The sequence below is a fragment of the Lynx canadensis genome, chromosome B3 (assembly GCF_007474595.2).
Source record: "Lynx canadensis isolate LIC74 chromosome B3, mLynCan4.pri.v2, whole genome shotgun sequence".
Classification (NCBI taxonomy): Eukaryota; Metazoa; Chordata; class Mammalia; order Carnivora; family Felidae; genus Lynx; species Lynx canadensis.
The window spans coordinates 71,750,558-71,776,395 of NC_044308.2; the positions used below are offsets into that span (position 1 = coordinate 71,750,558).

Below are 25,838 nucleotides of genomic sequence, written 5' to 3' on the forward strand. Positions count from 1 at the left end.
TAACTGAAGCAGCAAAAGTCATCACTCTGAAGACAAACACACAAAAATCATACTGATGCAGGGAAGTGTGTACAGGCCATGCTGTGTGTAAGAAATCAGACTATTACAACTATTTTTTTTCATTTGGAAATATTTTTAAAGTTTATTTTTATTTATTTTGAGTTGAGACAGAGAGCAAGCATGGGAGGGACAGAGAGGGAGACAGAAATCCCAAGCAGGCTCCGCACGCTGTCAAGCTCACGAGACTGATATGAGGCTTTGAACAGACAAACTGTGAGATCAGGACCTGAGCTGAAATCAAGAGTACCCCTAACAACTGTACTTAAACTTTTTTAATGTTTATTTTTGAGAGAGAGAGAGAGACAGAGAGACGAGGAGAACACACGCAGGGGAGGGGCAGGGAGATACGAACTGAAACAGGCTCCAGGGCTCCAAGCTGTCAGCACCGAGCCGATGCAGGGCTCAAACTCATGAACCACAAGATTATGACATAAGCCGAAGTCTGACGCTCAACTGATTGAGCCACCAGGTGCCCCTAAAACTGTACTTTCAAATGAACTACAACTATATAAAACAGTCTCTGGCTTTTGTTCATCAAAAAGGCCATAAGTGAATTTGGGAGCCTTCCAGAACATCCTCTCCAAGCCATGCTTCTTCCAGATTCACCTAGCTCAGTGATCCTACATGTGACCCAGAAGACATTCCACATTTGTTTTTTGTTTTTTTATTTTATTTATTTTTTAACATTTTTTTTTTAATTTTTTTTTCAACGTTTATTATTTATTTTGGGACAGAGAGAGACAGAGCATGAACGGGGGAGGGGCAGAGAAAGAGGGAGACACAGAATCGGAAACAGGCTCCAGGCTCTGAGCCATCAGCCCAGAGCCTGACGCGGGGCTCGAACTCACGGACTGCGAGATCGTGACCTGGCTGAAGTCGGACGCTTAACCGACTGCTGAAGTCGGACGCTTAACCGACTGCGCCACCCAGGCGCCCCACATTTATTTATTTTTGAGAGACAGATACAGAGCACGAGTTGGGGAGGGACAGAGAAAGAGGGAGACACAGAATCCGAAGCAGGCTCCAGGCTCTGAGTTCTCATCACAGAGCCCGAAGCAGGGCTCAAACCCATTAACCCTGAGATCATGACCTGAACCAAAGTCGGACATTCAACCAACTGAGCCATCCAGGCACCCCTGTTTTTTGTTTTTATAACCAAATCATAATTATAGTAGTGTCAGGTATACAACATAATTCATATTTATTGCAAAATGATCACCACAAGCCTAGTTAACAGCCACTACACATACTTACAAAATTTTTTTCTTGTGATGAGAACTTGTACAAAATTTTTTTAATTAAAAAAAATTTTACGTGTAATTATTTTGAGTGAGAGAGTGACAGTGCAAGCAGGGGAGGGACAGAGAGAGAGGGAGAGAGAATCCCAAGCAGGCTCCGTCTACAGTGTCAGCACAGCGTGACATGAGGCTTCATCTCTCAAATCACGAGATCATGACCTGAGGCAAAATCAAGAGCTGAACGCTTAACCAACTGAGCCACCCAGGTGCCCTTCTTATGGTGAGAACCTTTAAGATTTGCTCTTAGCAACTTTCAAATATACAATATTATTAACAATAGTCACCATGCTGTATGTACATTATATCTCCATGACTTATTTTATATTTGGAAGTTTGTACTTTTTGACCCCTGCCCCCATTTTGCCCACCCTCCACCTCTGGCAACCACCAGTGTGTTCTCTGTGTGCTTGTGTTTGTGTGTGTGTGTGTGTGTGTGTGTGTGTGTGTGTGTGGTGTTTTGTTCTGTTTTTTTAGATTCCACATATAAGTGAGATCATATGGTATTTGTCTTTTTCAGACTTGCTTCACATAGCATAATTCCCCCAAGATCCACTCATGTTGTAGCAAATGGCAAGATTTCATTTTTTATGGCTGAATAATATTCATACAAATACACACACACACCACGTTTCCTTTATTTATTCATCCATCAATGAACTCTTAGGTTGTTTCCATACCTTGGCTATTATGAATAACACTACAACAAACATAGGGGCACAGATATCTTTTTGAATTCATGTTTTTGTTTTCTTCAGATAAATACCCAGAAATGGAATTGCTGGACCCTATGGTAATTCTATTTTTAATTTTGGGGGAAACCTCCATGATGTTTTCCATAGCAGCTGCATCCCACATTTGGCTTTAATTCTGTCCTGTGTATTTTCCACTTGCAAACATTGACCACCAAACAAAGAACTTGTAAGGGACAAATCCAGGGAGAAAGGAGAGCTAAGCAACAGGCTCCAGGCCTCAGGCACCACTTGGGCATGGTTTTCACCTCTTCTTCTTCCACCATTGTTCCTGTTCGTGGGTCTTTCTGCTCCCCTTACCATTTTCACCTGGATTCGTAATATCTCTTGGGATCTAGTCAGACACTATCTAGGATACAGCAGGGACAAAATAGACAAAGGTCCTTATCTTTAAGGAACTTATTTTCAAATGATACATGGTGGAGCTGGTGGACCTATTATGAGAGACAGGACATAAATAAATACATACATAATCAAAAAGAGATAAATACCGTGAAGAAAACAAAACAAAATAACATCACTGGAAGGGACGATGGGTGAAAGACCACTTTAGACCAGGTGGTCATGGAAGAGATTTGAAAATCCAACACTTTAGTAAAATCCCAAAGGATAAGAGCCAGCCCCCTAGAACTGTGAAAAGAAGTCTCCAGGTGGAAGAAAAGAATAAGAAGACCCCAAATTAGGAATAAGCAAGGCATGTTTAAAAAACTGGAAGAAGGCCACTAGGGCTGGAGGGTCACTCAGAGAGATAGGCAGCAAATGATCCATATGCAAATTGGAAGCCATTAGAAGGGGTTGAGGGTATCTGACTGGAGTTTTTAGAAGATGCTCTGGGTGACGGGTTGCAGAGAATGGCTTCTCAGGAAGTAAGAGTACAGAACATCAACCAGTATGGAAACTAATTCACCAGCACAGACAAGATGGTGGTGGTGTGGACTTTGATGACACCTAGCTCAGAGAAAGTAAGTTGTACATTTTTAAAGGAATATTACCAATAAAATAAAGCCAAAACTAAGGGAGAATTAAACAAAAAACATTATTAACATATGTACTGTATACTACACAGATTTCTTATCCTAAAATAACTAAGGCTTGGCTCCAGTTTCCTTGGAAGGCACAGGTAACAAAAACATGTTCTCTCAAGTCTGTCCCTTCTTATCTCTACAATTCCCGTTTGTGGTCCTTCATCACTTCCCCCTTGTCTGGAAGCCCAGGACCAAAGCAGGGCCCTGGTCACTCCCAGTGGACAAAGAGTCCACTCCCAGTGGACAAAGAGTGGAGCCTATGGTCCCAAGCCTACCTAGAATGCCAATTACATCTCTTGGGGCACAGAAAGTGGGTAATAAGCATTACAGAAACAAATGTTTCTTCCACTTTCTCTCATGTTTCGATAACACTACTTCCCTACAAAAAACATTTTGGAAATTTCTTGGGGATTATTTTAACTATTGCTTATTCTAGAACAGATAGGAAAAAAGGATTTTTATTCTCTGACCCACAGAGGTGTGTCTGTCACTTTTAGACGCTCTTTCAGCACTGGCTATTACAAAAATAAACATCTTCTAATATGCTGGTTAGATGATAGAAAAGGTGATGTAGTGTTCAATATGCTTCTTTTCTGGACTCTGACAGTTTAGACGAAACCCTATAACTTAGTGTTTGAGAGTGAAGACTCTGGAGTCAGACTGCGTGGGCTCAAATCCTGGCTTTTCTACTTACTGTGCACCTTCCAGCAAATTTATTTAACTTCAATAAGCCAGAAGTTCATCTATAAAATGGGAGTTTGGTAAGCTCCAAGGAATTTGAAATTGGTGAAATATGATGAGAACTGTTTGTGAATACAAGAGAAGGCTTCAAAGCCTGGGCTGTTCCAAACTTCCAGTTCCTCCTATATCATCTGTCCCCTTCACATCTCCCCAAAACATACTCATCAACATACATTCTATTGCACACACATGCATACCACACGCATTCACACTGTAGGTGACAGCCTGCATTCTTGCAGAAAGTGTATTTAACCATTATAAGGAAATTCACTTTACTTAAAAATAAAATTTCTCATTTAGTACAGATTAAAACAACTCCTAGGGGCACCTGGGTGGCTCTGTTGGGTGAGCATCAAACTTCAGCTCAGGTTATGATCTCACAGCTCCTGAGTTCAAGCCCCGTGTGGGCTCTGTGCTGACAGCTCAGAGCCTGGAGCCTGCTTTGGATTCTGTGTCTCCATCTCTCTCTGCCCCTCCCCTATTCGTGATCTGTCTCTCTCCTCTCTCTCTCTCTCTCTCTCTCTCTCTCTCTCTCAAAAATAAACACTAAAAAAAAAAAAAAAATTCTGGAAAGGAGTAACTGGATCCCAGAACTTGCAACTAAACTCCATCACCCTGCAGGCTCAAAAAATTTCAATGGCTCCCCTTTTTCCATAGAAAAAAATGATCCACCCTTTTTTTTTTTTTTCCAGGAGTGCATGAACTCCCAGAGCCAGCTCAATTTATGTCCACTTCCTAATTGTGGGAAACTTGGATTCTACCAAATGTTTCCCAGACAACTGCTTGAGTATAAGGAAGGTAAGACCCCATAAGGGAAAGTTCAGACTCTTTCCCAACACTGGAAATGGGTCCGTTGGATTTGAAACAAGTGAATAAGGTTCATAATATATTCTCTACAAAAGTTTCCTAAGTGTTGGCCTCTGTAACCAGCTACTGGGCAGCATTTATAAAGTGGACACCAGGGGGTAGCAAAATCTCACTCTCCTAGTTCCCCAGCACTAATTACAAGGAAGCCAGAGAGTCTCCTTGACTTCAGGGCCCATAACCCAGTGGTGGAAATGAACTCCAGCTCCCTACCTCTAACTCTGCTGGGAACATTATCACTAAAGTTTGCTTGCCCTCGATTTTTTTTTTTTCTTTGACACCATGGAGCAGAGGGATCCTCTTGTCTCCAAGAAGAATCAACAATTTCTCTTCTTTTCCAGACCCAGTGGAGTGGAGAAAGGATGGAGTTTAGCTTTCAGAGGTAGTGAAAGAAGAGCTCATCACCTAGGCGACGCCCTCCTCTCCAGCGGTTCCAACCACTGCCCAGAGGCTCCAGCCTCCTGGCCTCACAGGTGCTGCACCCACTGGCAGGACGTTTTCCAAACGTCAGCCCCCAACCGCAGTGGCACATGCCTTCACGCCCCTCTCTGGGGACTATTTAGCTTTCCGATCTCCTCTCAAACGTCCACCCTTGGGGAGTGCCGCCCCCCACCCCACCCCCTACAGGGCTTCCCTTTGCGCGCTCGCAGGAGGAACAAAAGCACCTCCCGTCTATGCCTAAGCCTCCCCTGCTCTCCTGGGAAACCCTCGCAGGGGCTTCATTTCACATCCAGACGCAGTGGAGGATGGGTGAGACTAGAACTTTCTTAACTAGACTACCCCTCTTTGTCTGCTGCGCCAGATAACCATCCTCACCGCCTTGAGCCCTAGCGACCTTGGGAGACTTGTATCGCCACCCCCATAAGAAGGAAGGGTCTTTCGAATCATGGGATCTGACTCGGGGAGAGGGGCGGGGTGTCTGATGCCTTCCCTCCGCCAGCCGAAAATGGAGAGACAGGATGCAGAGGGGAAGGGGCAGGGAGGAAAGAATTCAGAAAACGTCTGCCAAAGTGCACACCCCTGCAGGAGGATTTGATCCGAAGACCCTGCTCCCCTTCCGTCACGATGTTCACCCCCACCCCCCACCCCAAGCCTTCCCAGCTCCCTAATTCCGCCTATCCCCCCCCCCCCGCCTCCGCCCTCCCCTGGCCGCACAGAGGAGCCCATTGTCGGAGCCAGAAGGCTCGAGGCCGAAGGAGATGGGAGGGAAAGAGGGCGGGCAAGCCCCTGGGGGGTGGAAGGAATCCCCTGATTTCCCTGCCCTCAGCTCCACCAGAGTCGGCAGGGGCCTGGGGGTCTTTTCCGAGCTCCAGGTGCTGCCGAAGTCTGGCAACCAAGGGGAGTACAGGTTCTCGGGCGAGTTACAGACGGGAGGCGCCGGCCACCAAAGGACCCCAGTCCTAGGCTAGGTACCCCAGAAAATTCACGCACGCCCCACCCTCTGGAGTGTCCCTTGCGGAAGCTAAACTGATCCCGCAGGGAGCGAGGCGGCGGCGGCAAAAGAGGGGCATCCTCGGCAAGGCGGGCGTCCGAGGGCCAGGGTCGGGGCTGCCCACTGGAGGGCGGGGCGGAGGAGGAAGCGCGTTGCGGGAGAGGGAGGCAGATCTGCTGGGGCGTCGGGGAAGCCGCGGAGAAGCTCCGCGCGGGAGAAGGAGTCCCGGCAGGGGGTCCGGCGCGGAGGCGGAGGCGGGCACTGAAAGGCGGGGCGGGGAGGGGCGGCCGTCTCGGCCCCCTGGCGGGGCCCGCGGCCTGGGAGCCCGGGCGGGCCGATCCGCCACCGCGGCCGGAGCTGTCCCCCAGCCAGACCCGGCGAGACGCGAGCGGCGGGAGGGAGGCGGCGGCGCGCCCGGCCCCGCCCGCCCGAGCGTCGGACGCGGCCCCGCGCCGAGCCATGGTGAGTCCGGCGTCGCAGCCCCGGTGTCCCCCTCTGCCTTAGCGCAGCCCGCTCGGGGCCGCCAGCCCCAGCCCAGTGCCTCCAGCGCCTGCCTTGGTCTGTCGAGCGCTTCTGGGACTCTCCTCCCGCCCATCCCCCCCCCTTCTTTCTTTGGTCTGTCTGCCCCACTGTCTGGCTCTGTCCCCACGGGGTATTGCTCTCACTCTTTCTTCCCTTCTTCTCCGCCCCCTCCCCCATCCTCCCTTTGGTCGCTCCCCCAGTCCACACGCCTCCCCCCGCCCTCCTCTGTCCCGACCTGTGCCTTCCTTTGCAGGGTCTTCCCTCCCCCTCCGGGTCCCAGCTCCTTACCCGCGGGAGACCCCTGCGGGTTGGTGCTGCAGTGGCCCTGGAAGGGGCCCGGCCTCGGGTCATGAGAACTGACCTGCCTGGAACCACCATTTTCCATCCCAGTCCCCAGCCCGGTGAGCTGGGCCCACCCATCCGGCCCTGGGGGACCGGCCACAGCTGTGGCTGGGCTGGGGCCAGGGACGTGGCCAAAGAGGGAAATTCCCGTGGAGAAAGACGGGTTGCTTCAAGATAGTGGACAGAGTGGGGAGGGGGCGTGACGCTGCCAGAGCAGACAAGAGATGGGGGGGGGGGTCTGGGGAGAGTGCCCCAGGGCTCTCGCTGCAGGGAACAGAAGCACTGTCTTAGAGTCCTCAGCTGCAGAGGGGAGGGAGCACTAGCGGGAGCTCCCCGCAGGAGGTAGGAGACTCTGGCAGCAGCAACTTAGGACACAGGAAGCAGGGTGGCACTATTAAGGGGGAGCCCCTACCAACAGGAGTGGACACTATTCTGGGAACTTTCACTCCAGAAGTTCTCTCTGAAGAATCATTCCAAGTAGTGAGCACTGCCAGAGAGAGCGCCCACTCCACTGTAGGGGGGTGGGAGGTACAAGGCTAAAGGGGCGCTCACTGCAAGAGTGGAGGGGGGGGAGGCCCTGCCAGGGGGCGCTCACTGCAAGGAGGTGGGGGGAGGAGCACTACCGGGGCTGTTTCTCTACAGAAGGAAGGGCACCCCCTGGCAGGGAGGCTGGAGCAAGAAAAAAGAGGAACTGGGCCAGGGAGAGCTGACTCAGTCTCTGGTCTTTTGGTCCTGGCCGACTGGAGGCCCGGTCTCTGTGCTCCTGCCCGCCGCCTCCCACCCCAGACCCCTCCTCCCCTCCTGCCGCTGCAGTTTCCTGTGGCTGAGACTCTCGCTCAGCCATGAGCTCACCGCCCCTAATGGGTTGCAGCTGCCTCGCTGCTCCAGCTCTAGCTACCCCCTCCTGGCCTCCTATCGGACAGCCCACTTTGCCTCACCCCGCCACTCTCCGCTCTCCCACCCTCCCACCTCGCCCCCCCCCCCGCCCCTCCCTCTTTGCGCTAGCCGCTAGCCGGGTCCCCGGAACACTGGGGGGTCTGTCTGCTCGCCCACACACCTTGGGGCTGGGTCTCCGCGCTGACGCACTGAATGTCCGACTCCGGAGTGGCTGCCCTGGCTTCTCAGAGGGTCAGGACAGATGGGCAACTGGTAAAATAGGCAGTTTTGTCTGCAGGGCAAAGACAAGACTGGGGGAGGGTGGTCATAAAGAACTAGATGAACACGGCAGTGAGCATCCCCTTGCCCACTTAGAGCAAACAAATCTGATACAAAGAACTTCAAAGCCATCTTGAAAGAGAAATTAGTCTGCGAAGGAATATAGCCTGAGGAGTGGTTGTTTAGGGTACACATTGGAGAAAGATACCCATTGATTCACCTAGGGAGGCAGATTTAGAGAAAGCAGGGCTGAGTCTTTTGAGACAGTGGCTACAGGTGGAGTTGGTGGAGAGGTCCTATTGGAATCAGAAAATACATAACATCGAAGCCTCCTCCCTTCCCCACATGTCTCTTTTGTGACTATTTCCTCTTTCAGCTGTACCCACCCCGCTCTTTGTAACCCAATCCCACATGTGGGGAAGTGGGTGATACCTTTAGAGCCACTCTGAGAGGGAAGAGGTTGCTAGAAAGACGCCACAGACAGCCCTTTAGTCCTCCTTCTTCCCACCCAATGACCATCTCTAGGAGATGATTGTTCATGGATGGTGGCACCTCCACTTGAGATGGAGCTCCCCAGATGGTAGACCCTGTGAGGAGGGGCTTATAGGATGGCTGTGTGAAAGCCCTCCACCCTTCAGAACTCTCTCAGCCATCACTGAATCTTCTGGTGGCCCAGAGGCCTGCCTCTCCCTGAGGAGTCCCTATGCAATCATCCCAACTCAAGAACCAGGAATGGCCCTGAGATCAGAGACATTCACCAAAAATTCTCCCTGGCCCTCCAAAGCCAATGTCTCAGAGCTCCAGTGTGGAATACACCACTAGTCCTGTGCACTCTGACTGATCCAGTCCCACCGGGGCCATCCCAGGCTCATTCAGCCACCATTTCCTGAGTGTCCTCTCTGAGCACATAATGTGTATGAGGTGGCCCCTGGGAGTCACTCCCAGCCCCATACCAGGAGCCATGCTCTCCAGGGATCTGCAGCCCGTCTTATCTCTCCCAGGAGCCCGAGCCAGTGGAAGACTGTGTGCAGAGCACGCTGGCCGCCCTGTACCCGCCCTTCGAGGCAACGGCCCCCACATTGTTGGGCCAGGTGTTCCAGGTGGTGGAGAGGACTTATCGGGAGGACGCGCTGAGGTACACGCTGGACTTCCTGGTGCCCGCCAAGCACCTGCTTGCCAAGGTCCAGCAGGAAGCCTGTGTGAGTGGCCCCTAAGACCCACTGTCTCGCCTCAGAGACTAGCCAGACTAATTTCCATCTACGCCAGCTCCCAACACTGATGGCCCCCAGAGGCACAGGCCACTCAGATACTAACGCACACAGACACTCATCTTCCCCAAATATTGACCCCTAAAAAAAATATCAACTCCCACAGTCCCATCAGACCCAATTCCAGACATTTCCCCCCTCATATGGATTTCTCAAGATACTAACTCCCCCAAATAGGACTCAACAGAGATCCTTCACTTCTGCCGATATAAAGACTCCTAAGACTCCTAAGAGTCTCTGATCCCTCCAAGACAATGGCATCTGCTGACCATACCATATGTAATGACTCAGTTGTTACCCTCCCACGCATGGAACTCGTTTGCTAGAGAAGCTTCCTACTAGCAGAAAACTGAACAGTCCCAATCCTTTCTTCTGCTACATGACCATCCCTCCAGCTCCCCTGGGATTGTGACCTATCAGGCCAAAGGCCAGCCCTGCCTAGGGTGGTCCCATTCTAACTGCCTTCTCCTGCTGGCTTCATCAGCGGGGGCCTGAGCGCAGTCCCACCTCTCTCCCCAGGCCCAGTACAGCGGTTTCCTCTTCTTCCATGAGGGCTGGCCCCTCTGCCTGCACGAGCAGGTGGTGGTGCAGCTTGCAGCCTTGCCCTGGCAGCTGCTACGTCCAGGAGACTTCTACCTGCAAGTGGTGCCCTCAGCAGCCCAAGCACCCCGCCTGGCACTCAAGTGCCTGGCCCCAGGGGGCGGGCGGGTACAGGAGTTGCCTGTGCCCAATGAGGCCTGTGCCTACCTATTCACACCTGAGTGGCTACAAGGCATCAATAAGGACCGGCCAACAGGTCGCCTCAGTACTTGCCTACTATCTGCGCCCTCTGGCATTCAGCGGCTGCCCTGGGCAGAGCTCATCTGCCCACGATTTGTGCACAAAGGAGGCCTCATGGTTGGACATCGGCCAAGCACACTGCCCCCCGAGCTGCCCTCTGGACCCCCAGGGCTCCCCAGCCCTCCACTCCCTGAGGAGGCCCTGGGCACCCGGAGTCCTGGGGATGGGCACAATGCCCCCGCTGAAGGACCCGAGGGCGAGTACGTGGAGCTGCTGGAAGTGACACTGCCTGCGAGGGGGAGCCCCACAGATGCTGAGGGCTCCTCGGGCCTCTCCAGGACCCGGACGGTACCCACCCGAAAGGGTGCTGGAGGAAAGGGCCGGCACAGGAGACACCGGGCCTGGATGCACCAGAAGGGTCTGGGGGCCCGGGACCAGGATGGGGCACGCCCACCTGGTGAAGGAAGCAGCACTGGAGCCTCCCCCGGGTCTCCCCCTGGAGCTGAGGCTCTCCCAGAAGCGACAGCCCTAGAGGTATCTGAGTCTCCAGCAGAGACATTGGGGGAATCCTCTGAATCTTGCCCCCTGAGGCCAGGGGAGGTTGGGGGAGGAGCAGGCCAGGGGGCTGAAGGACCACCCGGCACCCCTCGGAGAACAGGCAAAGGAAACAGGAGAAAGAAACGTGCTGCAGGCAGAGGGGCTCTTAGCCGAGGAGGGGACAGTGCTCCACTGAGCCCTGGGGACAAGGAAGAGTCCAGCCACCAGGAAGTCCATGTCAGTCTGCCCCCGCCAAATGAGCAGGAGCTTCCAGGATGCAGCCCGGTTGAGGAGGAGCACAAAGGCTCAGAGAAGCCAGAGTCTGAGCTGAAAGAGGAGCTCGGACCAGCAGACAAAAAAGAGTCTCGGCCCCCAGAAGCCTGTGGACCTATAGAAGAGACGGCCAGAAAGAAGGAGCAGGAGGGCCCCAGCCTAATATGCATGGCAGGTGAGATGGCACCAGAGCCGGTAAGGCAAGGGTCAGCATAGGTTGGGCCAAGGGAGGGGGCTAGAGGAGGAGCTGGGAACCTGACAGCCAGAACCCTCCCCACCTCGGGCCCAACAGCTCTGCCTGTGTCTGTGCAGGACCCACAGGTCCAGAAGGGCTTCCATCAGACCCACCAACACCACCCTTGGAGGCTGTGCAGGAAATGAAAGGGGACAGTGTCCCAGAAGAGGCCTCTCCAGTCTCCATCTCTGATGACCCGGATGTAGCTTGGGACTTGATGGCATCTGGATTCCTTGTCCTGACTGGTCAGTGGGCATCAGTGTTAGGAGGGAAAGAGAAGCAACCAGGGTGGGCTGTCGAGGGAGGCAGGGTGGATGGGAGGCAGCCAAGGCCTGCCCCCAGCCAGGACAGCCTGTCCATTTTGTGTCCTCAGGAGGGATGGACCAGAGTGGGCGAGCTCTGCTGACCATTACCCCACCATGCCCTCCTGAAGAACCCCCACCCTCTCGAGACATGCTGAGCACTACTCTTCATTACCTCCACTCATTGCTCAGGTAACCGAGGCCCAGCAGCGGCACCCTGGACATTAACCTCCCGGTCATGAGGACCCTGGCCCCCTTCTCAGAACACTGACTTCTTGACGTCTAGGATACCTAGTTCCTCACCCCTCACATTTTTAAGTCATTGACTGCTGACCTTGCTGACCTCTAACCTCCAGGATATCTTCATCAATCCTCAAAGTCAACATTGCTGACTTTCAATACCCTAAGGCACTACCTAGATTATCGGGGTATTGATTTACTCACTCAACAACTATTTACTAAGCCCCAAGAACCTAGTAGGCATCATGCTATGGACTGAAATTGAATTCACACCCTTCCAGAGCATTGAAGTCCTAATTTTTCAGACCATGATCCTATGATTTAGTAGCCATGTGAATACAGACTCCTGAATGCTAGATCAGTGCCTCTTCGACACAAACTCACACTTTGGCCTTTTGCCCATTGCTTCCCAAAAGTACCAGGAACTAACTTCTCCTGAGAACTAGTAACAGTAAAGCCAGACCCCGGGCCACTATCCCCTCAGTACACACACAGGTGCATACACACTGCCTCCTTGGCTCTTCTGCCCCCACAGGCCTGATCTCCAGATACTGGGGCTGTCCATCCTGCTGGACCTTCGAAAGGCCCCACTGCCTCCAGCACTCATTCCTGTTCTAAGTCAACTTCAGGTAACCAACCACCCCTTGACACAGGTATTTCTCCTGACCATAACCCTTCCCCGTGGCCTGGAATGGCACCCAGGTGCCCACAGTTTAGGGCTATGCTTCTTTGCCCTTAGGACTCAGGAGACCCTCCTCTCATTCAGCGTCTCTGCTCTCTCACTCATGATGACCCTCTGACTGAATTCTATGGACTTCAGGTTGAGCTCCTCACTCCCAGCTAGTCCCCCTTAATAGTGGAGAGAAAGCCCCAGGCTGGTCCCTGAACCCTGGGTGGCCAGGCCAGAATCCCCTGCCTTCACATGTCTACAGGGCGCTGAGTTGCTGTCAGAAAGTGATCTGAAAAGAGTGGCCAAGCCAGAGGAGCTGCCGTGGGACTTGGGAGGTCACAGGGAACCCTTGCCCAGCTACTGGGTAGAGACACACCAGGTAAGCTTCACCACCCCTACCCAGGACACTGGGAGCCAGGAATGACCCAGCTCAGAAAATTCTGGGAGAGAGAGGGCAGATCTGAGACGTGACCATGGGGTTGAGAAAAAGTGATTTCCTTTCCATTCAATTCAATAAGGTTGTTTTTTTTAATGTTTGTTTATTTTTGAGAGAGAGAGAGTATGTGAGCACAGAGGGGCAGAAAGAGAGGGGGAGACAGAGGATCCCAAGCAGGCTCTGTGCTGTCTGCACAGAGCCCGATTCACAGACTGTGAGATCATGACCTGAGCTGAAATCAAGAGTTGGACACTTACCAACTGAGCTACCCAGAGGCCCCTCAATTCAATAAGTATTTATGGCTCACAACCCATGATCAAAGTATTAAGCATGTACCATGGGCTACCGGGGACATGAGAGGAGTATGTTAAATGTTCTTTTTTTTTTTTTTTAATGTTTATTTATTTTTGAGAGGGAGAAGGGCAGAGAGAGAGGGAAACACAGAATCTGAAGCAGGCTCTAGGCTCTGAGCTGTCGGCATAGAGCCTGATGCGGGGTTCGAACCCATGAACCATGAGATCGTGACCTGAGCTGAAGTCTGATGTTTAACCGAATGAGCCAGTCAGACACCCCTGTTAAACAGGTTCTTAATGTGATATCAAGCAGCATATGATTTTTGGTGGGACATAAGTAAGAAGCTATTGGAGAAGAGTGTAAGGTAGTTTTACTGGGGTTCTGGAACGAGCTGACAGTCATGAAGTCTGGTTCTAGTTCCATGTGACCTAGGACAAATTACTGTACCCCACTTCCAGAGATGGTACCCTTTCTGCACTTATTCCCTGCACCAACATCCAGGCCTCAGGGTCTTCAACCAAAAAATAGAGCAATTGTGATATAATCTCTGATTCTGTGAATCTAAGTGCTGTGAATATTCAAGAAAAGACAGGTGAACATGATCTGAGCTAAGTATGAAAGAGGGTTTGTAACATGGTCTCTAAACTATGCATCAAAGGGGATGTCAGTCTGAACAGGCAGAGAGGAGCGTTTTATAGGGTGAACACCTAGCGCACAGAGGAAAAGGAGACTTACATTTACTACGCTGTATGCTGTACCAGTCCCATGCTAAGTGCTTACTTGGCATCATCTCTTTAAACCTCGCAAAATCCTGTGTGTCTTGTCCTCGCTTTACAGTTGAGGAAACTGAGGTTCAGGGAGGTTTCTGGACCTGCTTAATGTCATACAGTTAGTAAACAACAAAGTCAGCAACTAACTGAGCATTGTCTCCATAAGAGTCTCTGGGACTGCCCCACCTCCATCCCTGTGTGTGTGTTTCAGGAAGTGGCAAGGCTGTGCCTCCTGTGTCAAGGTGTGCTGTGCTCTGTGCGGCAAGCCATTGAGGAGCTGGAGGGAGCCGCAGAGCCAGAAGGAGAGGTAGGAAACGAGATGGGACAAAAGGGTTGGGATGGGGGCTCTCTAGTGGAATGCCAACATTCAACTGCTCCTTGCCCCCAGGAGGCTGTAGGAATGCTTGAGCCCCTACAGAAGGTGCTGGCAGATCCCCGACTGACGGAGCTGCAGAGGGATGGGGGAGCCATCCTGATGAGGCTGCGCTCCACCCATAGCAGCAAGTATGAGGGGGGTGGAGGGGGCGGGCGGTGGACATGGGGGTGTGGAGACACAGCAGAGAGCTGTCAATAAACCTTAGCTGCCAGATAATTCTTACTGAGCAGGTATCGGACAGGAGAGTATGCATTTCCACTTATTATAATTTTCACATAACATCCCTAGGTGCTAGTTATGATTACAGACGGATTTGGAGGATGACAAATGTTAAATGCCTTGGCCAAGATTAGTCAGTAATTCAGTCAGGATTCAAATCCAGGCCTGTACTCTGACCCACGATGCTGTGCTACATCTCATACTAAGATGCAAGGATGGAATGGGGTGGGGGCAGGGAAGGGTTGATAAGGGCAATAGTTCATTCTGCCCCTCTCTTTCCCCAGGCTGGAGGGCCCTGGCCCCGCTACACTGTACCAGGAGGTGGATGAAGCCATTCACCAGCTCGTGCGCCTCTCCAACCTGCATGTACAAGAGCAGGAGCGGAGGCAGCGTCTACACCGACTCCAGCAGGTGGGCCTGGACCCCCAGACCTCTCTTACTTGGCCCGGGAGCCTGGCCTCCAGCACTCCCTTTTCTGCTGACATTTATGGTTGATAGTGTTCTCCTAACCTCCTTCTTCTCACCCCACCCTGGAGGATGGTCTGGTCAGTGTGAGATTCAACAAGGGAGAGATAGCATCTAAGGACCAGCAAAGAAGAGAAGCCAGATCTCCCCTGCCCCACTGTCGATCTTTGATCAAGAATCCTTAGAGACTGTGAGATGCTTGGGTGCCCTAGGGGATTCTGGGAAGAGCTGATTGACTCTAGCGTGCCTATTAGCTTAAAATAATAAATGTCTCTTGGTACCAGCTCTTTAACTACACTTCTACCCAAGCTCCCTCAACTCTTTATACAATGTCTTCCCCAAACCTGAGGCTGGTAAGGTCCCAGCTTCCTCCACCTTGGAAGGAGAGGGCAATGGAAGATGCTAAGGCCTCTTATGTGGGGAAGATTCAGGGATAAGGCTGGCTTTTCTGAACCTTCATTATTCTCCTGGGGTTAAGAGCCCCACAGGGATCATTCTAACATGTAGGGTATGGGGGTGGTTTGCAATCTGATTGTTCCCTCAGAGCCCCAGGCATGGGTGAGTGAACACCTCATGGACCTGCATGTGGGCATCAGGGGAAGAGTCATCGCAGGGTCAATGTCAAAGTGGGGGACAGGGCTTTCTGTTTTCTGGGGTTGCCACATAGTGCCTTCCTCCATCCCAGATCCAAAGGGTTGTATCTCTTACTGTTTGTTTGTTTGCTTGCTTGTTAGCTGTTTTCCCCCATTTCAAACCGTTAGCACGCAGGATTTGGAGTCTAAAGTTCCCAGCTTGAGTTCTAGCTCTGTTAGGAATGAGATGTTGCACAGATCTTAAAGTGTCTCTGAGTTCTCAAGTCTGCATCTTTAGAATGGGGATGATAATGACACTGACCTCTCAAGGATGTTGGGATGACCAAATGAATTCAGCAAGGACAGAGAAGTGTTTATGGTTGGGCTCTAATTATTAGGAACATTCTCAGACTTCTCCTCAGGCTGTCCTATGCCAGCTTCCAGCCTTTCTTCAGAAGAAAATATTACCATCCCTTTTTGGTTAAATATTCTAGAACTAATATGAGAGTCCTTAGATCGCCATAATAGGCAACTAGAGGTGGACACACGCACCCACATTCACACACACACACACACACACACCACACACACACACACGTGCGTTGCACTGTCCTTGTCTCTCCAAGCCAGGCCCCTGGGACCCCTGCCCACTTGTCGCTGGACTCAGTGAATGTGAAATTTCTCCCAGCCCCCTCCGTTATCCAGAGGATCCTCATCCACCTCAGGCCCACACCAGCTTTATCTATGTCACCTGCAGACAGAGCCCTGGAGCCCTCATCCTCCTCCTCAGTGCTCCCTGCCAGCCCAGCTTCCCCTTTCTTCTTGTGCTTACAAATGATCTCTCACTAGACCTGTGTGGGAACTACTACCAACCAATGTTACCGTTCCCACACTACAGCTGATATGAAATGGTTTACCCAAGGGTCCATGGATTAGGGTGGTGGGGTTGGAGCTGGATCTCAGCTCTCCTTCCCACCACATGGCCTCCTTCTCCCTCACGGCCCTGCTGTGCCCCCTTGTCTGTCTCAGGTGCTACAGTGGCTCTCAGGCCTGGGGAGGAGCAGCTAGCAAGCTTTGCTGTGCCTGGGGACTCCTGTCTGCCCTGCAAGAGACAGAGCTACAGTTCCGGGCTTTCAGTACTGAGGTTCAGGTGAGAAGGGGGAGAGGGGCAGGTCAGGAGAAGCACGCGGGGAAGGAGGGGCAGACTGACTAGGCCTGAGGATGGGGTCTGAGTTCAGCCTTCCTTCTTCAGGAGCGCCTGGCCCAGGCCCGGGAGGCCTTGGCCCTGGAGGAGGACACCACCTCCCAGAAGGTTCTGGATGTCTTTGAACAGCGGCTGGAGCAGGTTGAGAGTGGCCTCCATCGGGCCCTGCGGCTACAGCGCTTCTTCCAGCAGGTGTGTGCACATCCTCTTCTGGGCCCACCATTGCCTGCCTTCTGCATGGAGAAGCTGATCAGGTAGTAGCTAAAAGCAGGGACTCAGGAGACCATCTCCTTTGATTCTTGGCTCTGCCACTTACTTGCTGAGTGACCTGGGACAAGTTTCTAAACTTGAGCATGCCTCCATAGGCACCCACCTCACAGGGCTGCTGTGAGGATGACATAGGTAATATATAAAAGCACTTAGTACAGAGCCTGCCACTGATAAACACGGATAAGTATTGGCTCTTCTCACATCCAGGGCCCCTCTGTCTCTGTACCAGCTCAGAGTGACACGGTTAGGCAGTGGTGCTGGGATAGTGAAGGGAGTGCTCTCAGAGGACTAAGAGGGTGACGGGCACTGGGAAGCCAGCGGCAAAAGAGGACAGGAGCTGTCATTGGGCAGCATGTGTGAGTGGCACAGAAACTCATTCTTTCTCTCCCCATTCCCGACCACCCGCTTTGGCCTGGCAGGCACATGAATGGGTGAATGAAGGTTCTGCTCGGCTGGCAGGAGCGGGACCGGGTCGGGAGGCAGTGCTGGCAGCCCTGGCCCTGCGGCGGGCCCCGGAGCCGAGCGCCGGCACCTTCCAGGAGATGCGGGCCCTGGCCTTGGACCTGGGCAGCCCTGCAGCCCTGCGAGAATGGGGCCGCTGCCGGGCCCGCTGCCAAGAGCTGGAGAGGAGGATTCAGCAACACCTGGGAGAGGAGGCGAGTCCACAGGGCCACCGGCGACGACGGGCAGACAGCACCAGCAGCGGAGGGGCCTCCCGGGGCCCCCACAGCCCCTCGCCCAGCCTTAGCTCCCTGCTGCTCCCCAGCAGCCCTGGGCCACGTGCAGCCCCATCCCATTGCTCCCTGGCGCCCTGTGGGGAGGACTGTGAAGAGGAGGGCCCTGATTTGGCTCCAGAGGCAGAGGGCAGGCCTCCAAGGACTGTGCTGATCCGAGGCCTGGAAGTCACCAGTACTGAGGTGGTCGACAGGACGTGCTCACCCCGGGAACATGTGCTGCTGGGCCGAGCTGGAGGTCCAGACGGGCCCTGGGGAGTAGGCACCCCCCGGATGGAGCGCAAGCGAAGCATCAGGTGAGAGCCCAGGCCAATCAGTGCCCAAGAGGCAAGGCCCAACGGACCCAGCAGGAAAAGACTAGCGTAGTTGTTGGAGGTGGTGACTCCCTCCCTTGCCCCACCTCCTCTGACACGACTTCCTGTTGCTCCTGCAGCGCCCGCAGCGTCTGGTGTCTGAGCTGATTGCCTGTGAGCAAGAGTACGTGGCCACCTTGAGTGAGCCATGCCACCTGGGCCTGAGCTGACTCCTGAACTGAGGGGCGCCTGGGCTGCCGCCCTGAGTACGCGGGAGAGGCTTCGCAGCTTCCACCGGACACATTTCCTACGGGAGCTTCAGGGCTGCGCCACCCACCCCCTGCGGCATTGGGGCCTGCTTTCTTCGCCACGTGAGTGATCCCTCAACTTCTTCCAGGGTACCTCTCCCTTCTCATGCTTCAGCCCCATCCACTTGTCCCTCCTTCTCAGTATCCATTCCCCGCCACCATCCAAAGTATGTGGTCCGAGACTCTGGGGCCAGTCCTGTTCTCTGGGCCCCTCTGGATCTCCTTAGCCTGTTGTCCTGTCCTCGAGTGCAGCCTGGCCTTCACTCACTGCATGGAAGCCGGTCGTTTCCTAGGCAGACTCAGTGTCCCGTCTCTCCTCTGCGTTGTAGTGAGGATGGGGAGGAGGAAAAGGAGAGGCTTGTCTCTCACCAGATAATGGCTTGTCTCTTCCCTTCTGGCACAGGGGGACCAGTTCAGCCTTTATGCCCAGTATGTGAAGCACCGACACAAACTGGAGAATGGTTTGGCTGCACTTGGCCCCCCAACCAAGGTAACCTTTGCTCCAACCCTCATGAGAAGGAGAGGGGTCAGGAGTACCCAAAACATGCCACCCCTCAAAGTCTCTCAGGGAAAGAAAGCTTTCCTGGATGTGCCCAGGAACATCACCTACTAATAAGCTCCCAGAATTGCTGAGGGTAGGACAAACACCGGCCTGGGAGCCAAGTGAGCATGCATTTTTATCCTGAGGGACTTTGGGCAAGACTCTTGATTTCCTCTGGGTCTCTGTTTCTGCATCTGGTCAATGGGTGCAATATACACTCTGTCTAACTTACAGAGTGCTCTGAGGATCAAAAGACTTTACATCAAAAGATACGAAAGTGACGTTAGAGTTAAAAGCCAGAGGGGCGCCTGGGTGGCGCAGTCGGTTAAGCTTCCGACTTCAGCCAGGTCACGATCTCGCGGTCCGTGAGTTCGAGCCCCGCATCAGGCTCTGGGCTGATGGCTTGGAGCCTGGAGCCTGTTTCCGATTCTGTGTCTCCCTCTCTCTCTCTGCCCCTCCCCCGTTCATGCTCTGTCTCTCTCTGTCCCAAAAATAATAAAAAAACGCTGAAAAAACAAAACTTAAAAGCCAGAGACTGTAAGGGATAATTTGTGTTCCTCTTTCATTCTCCTTCAAGATAGAGGATGATTGACTCTCCTGCAGGCCCCCTACCTGCTTTCTTCCTGGGGAAGTTTTCATCTTACCTTTGGCTGTATCTGGGCTTCATCTACCCCTGAAAGCCTGGACTACCATCCACCTTCCCTACAGAACTCAGCCCCCACCAGCTCCAGCCCCCACCCTCCTCATCCCTGTCTGTCTCCTCCCCAACTAGGGCTCCACAGAGAGTGGCCCTTACCTGCCCCGCGCCCTGCAGCAGCCCCTGGAGCAGCTTGCTCGGTATGGGCGGCTCCTGGAGGAGCTCCTAAGGGAAGCTGGGCCTGAACTGAGTTCTGAGCGCCAGGCTCTTGGGGCTGCCGTGCAGCTGCTCCGGGAACAGGAGACCCGTGGCAGAGACTTGCTGGCCGTGGAGGCAGTGCGTGGCTGCGAGGTAAGGCCGTGGCTCATCACTCCAGTTCAAACGGTCTAGCCTTGTGGCCTTAGATGCAGTGTGGCTGGTGACAAGAGAACTAGACTCAAGGTCAGAGGGCCCAGGCTCTAATTCCTAATCAGCTAGATGGCCTTGGTCAAGTCACTGAAATTCACTGGGCCTCAGTGTCCTCATCTATAAATAAAGAAGCTATGTCCTGCCTGACATCCCATGTGCTTTCCTGTTCCATTCCCAATTCTTCTCTTTCCTTATCTACTCTGTTCTTCCTCAACACCCAACACATACCTTATTCTCCCCTACCTAGTTTCTTTCTAGCCCAGAAGTTCCAGAATAGGTAGGGAACCTGCCTCCTCTAGGATAGACCTCTTTCCCCTTCAATTCTTTGCTGATTCTCTTCCTGGGTCAGAATGGTGCTTTATCCCCAACGTTCAAAGATTTCCCCACTATAACCCTGTAACCACACTATGGGAGGGGGAGGCTATAACCCTACTATACAGCGTACCTTCTGTCTTGAAAGGCAGGGCTATGTTACTAGGTCAGGTGCACTGTGCATGGTGACCATGGATGGATTCTAGGTCAAGGCCCTCACTGATTTCCTAACTCAGCCTGAGAACCAGTACATTAGGCCCCTTGCCCTATAAATCTCATTTTTACTCCCCACAAAATATACTCAAAGGGCTCCAGGGCCAATTATCTTTCCTTTTCCTTTCCCCAGACAGATCTGAAGGAGCAGGGACAGCTCCTGCACCGGGACCCCTTCACTGTCATCTGTGGTCGAAAGAAGTGCCTTCGCCATGTCTTTCTCTTTGAGCATCTCCTCCTGTTCAGCAAGCTCAAGGGCGCTGAGGGGGGGTCAGAGACCTTTGTTTACAAGCAGGCCTTTAAGGTACAATGCTGGAAAGGGGAGATTTGGAGAGGGACGGGACAAGAAGCCATGCTCTTCTTGAGAACTCAAGATGTTTTGGACATTCAACCCCAACCGAGGTTCAGAATCTGCATCATCTAAAACAGGCTTTGACCTTAATCAACCATCAGGTTAAGGTGTTGGGGGAGTGATAGAAGCTCCTGTTACTGTCATTGGGGTTTTCCTTATCATTCATGTGGGACACTCACGAGGCATTCCAACCCAGAATGGAGGAAGACCTTTCCCATTAAGAATATATGTTTTCTGAGTTAGGGGTGGTCCCTGGGGGTCAGGAGAGAGGACTCTATTATCTATCTATCTATCTATCTATATCTTGAGTTGATGGAACGAGTAGAACTGAACCCAAGATGAGGGAGGCCTTGCTTCAGTTAACAGCTTTGGTATTCAGATAAACATCAGTAGAGACCTCTAATCCTAGGGGCACCTGGCTGGCTCAGTCAATAGAGCATATACCTCTTGATCTTGGGGTTGTGAGTTCAAGCACCACGTTGGGTGTAGAGATTACTTAAAAATAAAATCTCTAGGGGATGTCTGGGTGGCTGAGTCAGTTAAGCATCTGACTCTTGTTTTCAGTTCAGGTCACAATCTCTCAGTTTGAGGGATGGAGCCCCACGTTAGGCTCTGTGCTGACAACGTGAAGCCTGCTTAAGACTCCCCTCCCCCACACATGCACGTTCTTTCTCTCTCTCTCTCTCTCTCCCTCCCCTCTCTCTCTCTCAAAATAAATATTTAAAATAAAATAAAATAAAATAAAATAAAATAAAATAAAATAAAATAAAATAGACCTAGAGGCCTAGGTCAGGCAGTGCGACATGATTCTAAGGGTTTCTAAACTTTCCTCCCCTACATTCGTTCCAGCTCTTTAGGGGCGAGTACAGTATAGGGAAAAAAGCCTAGGTTCGGAATAATGTAGACATGGGTTTGAACCCTCTTTCTCTGCTAAGCTGTGATAAACCCTTGGGCAAGCTGCTTCCTGTCTCTGGGCATTCCCCGTCTGTAAATTATGGTTGTTAGGAAGCCTACATGTAGAGCACTTGGCATATGGTAGGTGTTGAGCAAACATTTACTGAACATCCACCAGATGCCAAGCTAAGTGTAGTGCTTTTCCATGTGGTACCATCTAGCCAGGATTCACTCTGTCTTCACCCACTCTCCTCCGCTCTTTCTCAGACTGCTGACATGGGGCTAACAGAAAACATCGGTGACAGCGGCCTCTGCTTTGAGTTGTGGTTTCGGCGGCGGCGTGCACGAGAGGCATACACTCTGCAGGCAGCCTCACCAGAGATCAAACTCAAGTGGACCAGTTCTATTGCCCAGCTGCTGTGGAGACAAGCAGCCCACAACAAGGGTACCGGGCAGGGCCAGGGGAGGGTGTGCTTGGGGTCAAGGTTATGGCAGGTTAGCCAGAGCATGTGGAGACCACTTGGGAAACAGGGTGTGGGATGGAGAAAGAATGACTTTGGAGATGATTCAAGATCTGACTTGAGAGAGATTGCTGACATAGAAATTAGTGTAAGGTGTACCAAAAGGAAAGAGGAAGCTACCAATTTCAGGAAAGCAAGAGCAAATGGCGGGGCAAAAGGGAATGAGGGACAGCTCACTGGACCTGGAGTCCAAAATGTACTTGCTGGGTGACCTAGACCAGTACGTGTGTTTCTTTTTGGGGTTTTTTGGCTGGATTTTTGTTTATAATTCTCTGAACCTCATTCCACTCATCTGAAAAATGGAAAGTAACAGCTACATTTTAGTGTGATAGGCCCGATTAAATAAGGTGATATATATGGATACACTTGGTAAACTATAAATGTATGTAAAAATGAGGGGTTTGCTCTTAATGTCCACAATAAAGGGCAGAAGGTGAGTATTAGAAGGTGGGTGGCTGGAATGCCAAATAGGCAGAATGCAACAAATAAGATACAAGAGATGGATGTCTGAGGAGGAAGTCTAGGACCACCATCACCATCCGTGTAGTAACAGTCGACAGCAAGAGTAATAGGAGATACCAGATGAATGAGAATTGGCAAGGAGCAAAAGAAGTGTCTCCCATTCCAGTGCTAGGGCTTGGAGCGAAGAGGGGCTGAAGGAGGTTGGTAACAGGGTCTCTGTTCCCTAGAGCTCCGAGTGCAGCAGATGGTCTCCATGGGCATTGGGAATAAACCCTTCCTGGACATCAAAGCCCTTGGGGAGCGGACGCTTAGTGCCTTGCTCACTGGAAGAGGTGAGGGCCAGAGTGCTGGGGGGGGGTGGCCCCCAGAAGTCAAGACCTCGAGAGTGAGGGCACAGTGGGGAGGCATGGTGGAAAAGTAAGGAAGGGTAATGAGTGGACATGTCCTCCCAGAAATTGTGGGACTGACTGGGAGGCCCTCTATGAGGCTGAGGGTCACTTCAGAGAGCCAGGAGGGCTTTCCCACACCACCACCCCACCACCACCCCCCCTCTCTGCAGCCGCCCGCACCCGGGCTTCCGTGGCCGTGTCATCCTTTGAGCATGCCGGCCCTTCCCTTCCCGGCCTCTCACCGGGAGCCTGCTCCCTGCCTGCCCGCGTCGAGGAGGAGGCCTGGGATCTGGACGTCAAGCAAATTTCCCTGGGTGAGGCACCTCTCAAGGGGTGGCTCTCAACAGCTGGGTCATCGTGGTGATATTCAGGCTGCTTGCTGCTAAGCAATTCCTTTTTCTAGCCAAGTAGCCCAGTTGCCATGACAACTATGTACAGCTTCCCCATTGCTAAAAGAGCTTTCCATCTGGTTGCTAGGGTAATGCTTACAGCAGCCTGTTGCTAAGAAGCACTTCCTCTGTACCTCTCTCTCTAGCTCTCCTTGAGTTTCTATGGAAACTGCTCAGCTTCCTGTTGTACCCTCCTGGTTCACCACGGCAATCCTTATAGTTTCCTGTCGCTTCTTCCCTGGTTGCTCTAATGATGCTGCTGACAATTTCCTGCCTCTTGGTAGGGGGGTTCTCTTGCAAATGGATTGCTATGGTGACTCACAGCTTCCTGTTGCTATGGAGCTTTTTCTTCCCTGATGGAGCAGCTTGGTTGCTTAAGGTAATCTAGAGGGGTTCTATACCCTGCTCTCACCCTAGCTTCCCCTCCAGCCCCAGAAACACTTGACTCTTCTGGAGATGTGTCCCCAGGACCAAGAAACAGCCCCAGCCTGCAACCCCCCCACCCTGGGAGCAGCACTCCCACTCTGGCCAGTGGAGGGATCTTAGGGCTGTCCCGGCAGGTAAGTCCCTGCTTTAGGGCTGGGAATGGGGTGATCTCTTCAGCCACTTTCTGGGTGGGATATTCTGATCATTCAACCCACGGGGGCAGGGGGAACCAATGAGCCTGTGCACCCAGCAAGACCGCAGGTTGTATATATTGTCCAGTCTGCCTTCCTCCTCTCCCACAGGCTTGGCTGAGAGGCATCAAGGTCAGAAGTAAAAAGGAATCTTAAGTAAAGAGCATAGGGGGCACCTGGCTGGCTCAGTCAGTTAAAAGTCCGACTCTTGACTTCGGTTCAGGTCATGATCTCGTGGTTTGTGGGACTGAACCCCACATTGGGCTCTGTGCTGACAGCATGGAGCCTGCTTGGGATTCTCTGTCTCCCTCTGTCTCCTTCTGCCACTCCCCCACTCATGCTCTCTCTCAGGATAAATAAGTAAATTTGATAAAAAAAAGTAAACTTAAAAAAAAAAAAGGAGCATAGTGCAGGAGTGGATGGAAAGGGGGTAATGCCAACAGCATTTGGACTTGGATTAAATCAGCAAAATTCAGGAACTTTGAGGAGGAGGACAGAGAGGTGAATTGGCAGGCTTAGGAGATGGGGAGGAGTATAGAAAAGAGGACGTTTCCTTAGCCTTTAAGTTCACTGCACTTCCTCTCCTTGCAGAGTCATGCCCGAGCCCTGAGCGACCCCACTACACCTCTGTGACTGGGTGAGTCCGTACCCCTTCACTACATCCAGCATGCCTTCCCTTTTGCGCGTGCTGCCCTCCTCCCGGCTGCCTGGAAGTCAGCTTCTCCCCTCTCCCAACCTATCTCCCTCTTCTCTCCTGGCTTCTAGAGAAGACGGAGAACTTGGCTCCAGCCTCCCTCTCAGCACATTTTGGGCTGGGATGGCAGTGGGACATAGTGGAGGACTGGAAGGGCACTGAATGCTTCCTTTCCTCTGCTTCCTGGACAGAGAGGAGGTCCAATGACCGGCGTGTTTCCCTGCTGCTATCTCTAGCGCTCTCCAGCCGAGTGCCTTCCTGCAGGAACCAGAGTGACCACACTTGCTTGCCTTCATACTCCGGAGGTGGAGTATGATCCCTCATCCAGTCCTGCCCCATCCTGGGCTGCTGCATACTCCCAGGACACGGCTCCATGTCAGCCTGAGTTCTCCCCTTCGTCCCATCCCACCCCGACTCTCCCTGAGAACACTCATCTCTGTCAGGTCAGCTGTTGTTCCTGGTGACTCCATTCTGGGGTGTCACAGGAAACAGAGCTATGCAAACCATTATAGGAGGATGGGGTGGGGAACTGCAAACTTTATACATGTAATTACTGTTATTATAATACTATTGTTATATTAAATGTATTTACTCACGCTTTGTCTCAGCAGAGCTAGAGCAGACCCTCTGCGTTGAGGTGATACTGCTAACTTGAGCACTTCCCCTTCCCCAACCACTAACTAGAACACAGAAAATAAAACCAAGGCTTCGAGGTACCCAGTACCTGTACAGGCCCTGGGTGTAGGAGAATGTGCTTCTTCACAGTGGCGCCTAGAGGCTCAGTGCACCCTTTGAAGTTTCTCCTCTCTCACTGCACCTACTTCTTGAGGCTGAGCTGGTCACAGTCAAGCTGGGATCCAGCACAGTCCAGCAGTTCTCAAAATGAGGTCCTTAGACCACAGTGCATGAGAATCTCCTAGGCTACTTGTTAAATGCTAATTCCTGGCCCTGCCCCAGAGTTGCTGAAGCCAAAAG

The 25,838-nt window shown here is 52.3% G+C and overlaps 1 protein-coding gene across 1 annotated transcript; it reads left to right on the top strand.

Annotated features, from left to right (window-relative positions):
* The first annotated feature begins 6,237 nt into the window (after positions 1-6,237).
* ARHGEF40 (Rho guanine nucleotide exchange factor 40) lies at positions 6,238-25,460 on the top strand. Its single transcript, XM_030318644.1, is given in 28 exon segments — positions 6,238-6,631; positions 9,190-9,387; positions 9,976-11,221; positions 11,359-11,526; positions 11,655-11,775; positions 12,359-12,452; positions 12,563-12,643; positions 12,756-12,872; positions 14,205-14,300; positions 14,382-14,497; positions 14,873-14,999; positions 16,655-16,670; positions 16,673-16,714; positions 16,717-16,775; positions 16,878-17,021; positions 17,519-18,160; positions 18,276-18,333; positions 18,336-18,472; positions 18,474-18,497; positions 18,838-18,924; positions 19,748-19,963; positions 20,679-20,849; positions 22,059-22,236; positions 23,002-23,106; positions 23,334-23,477; positions 23,982-24,112; positions 24,761-24,806; positions 25,055-25,460. Coding segments are annotated over 27 exon segments (4,563 nt in total). The 5' UTR covers positions 6,238-6,628; the 3' UTR covers positions 24,803-24,806; positions 25,055-25,460.
* The last annotated feature ends 378 nt before the right edge of the window (positions 25,461-25,838 follow it).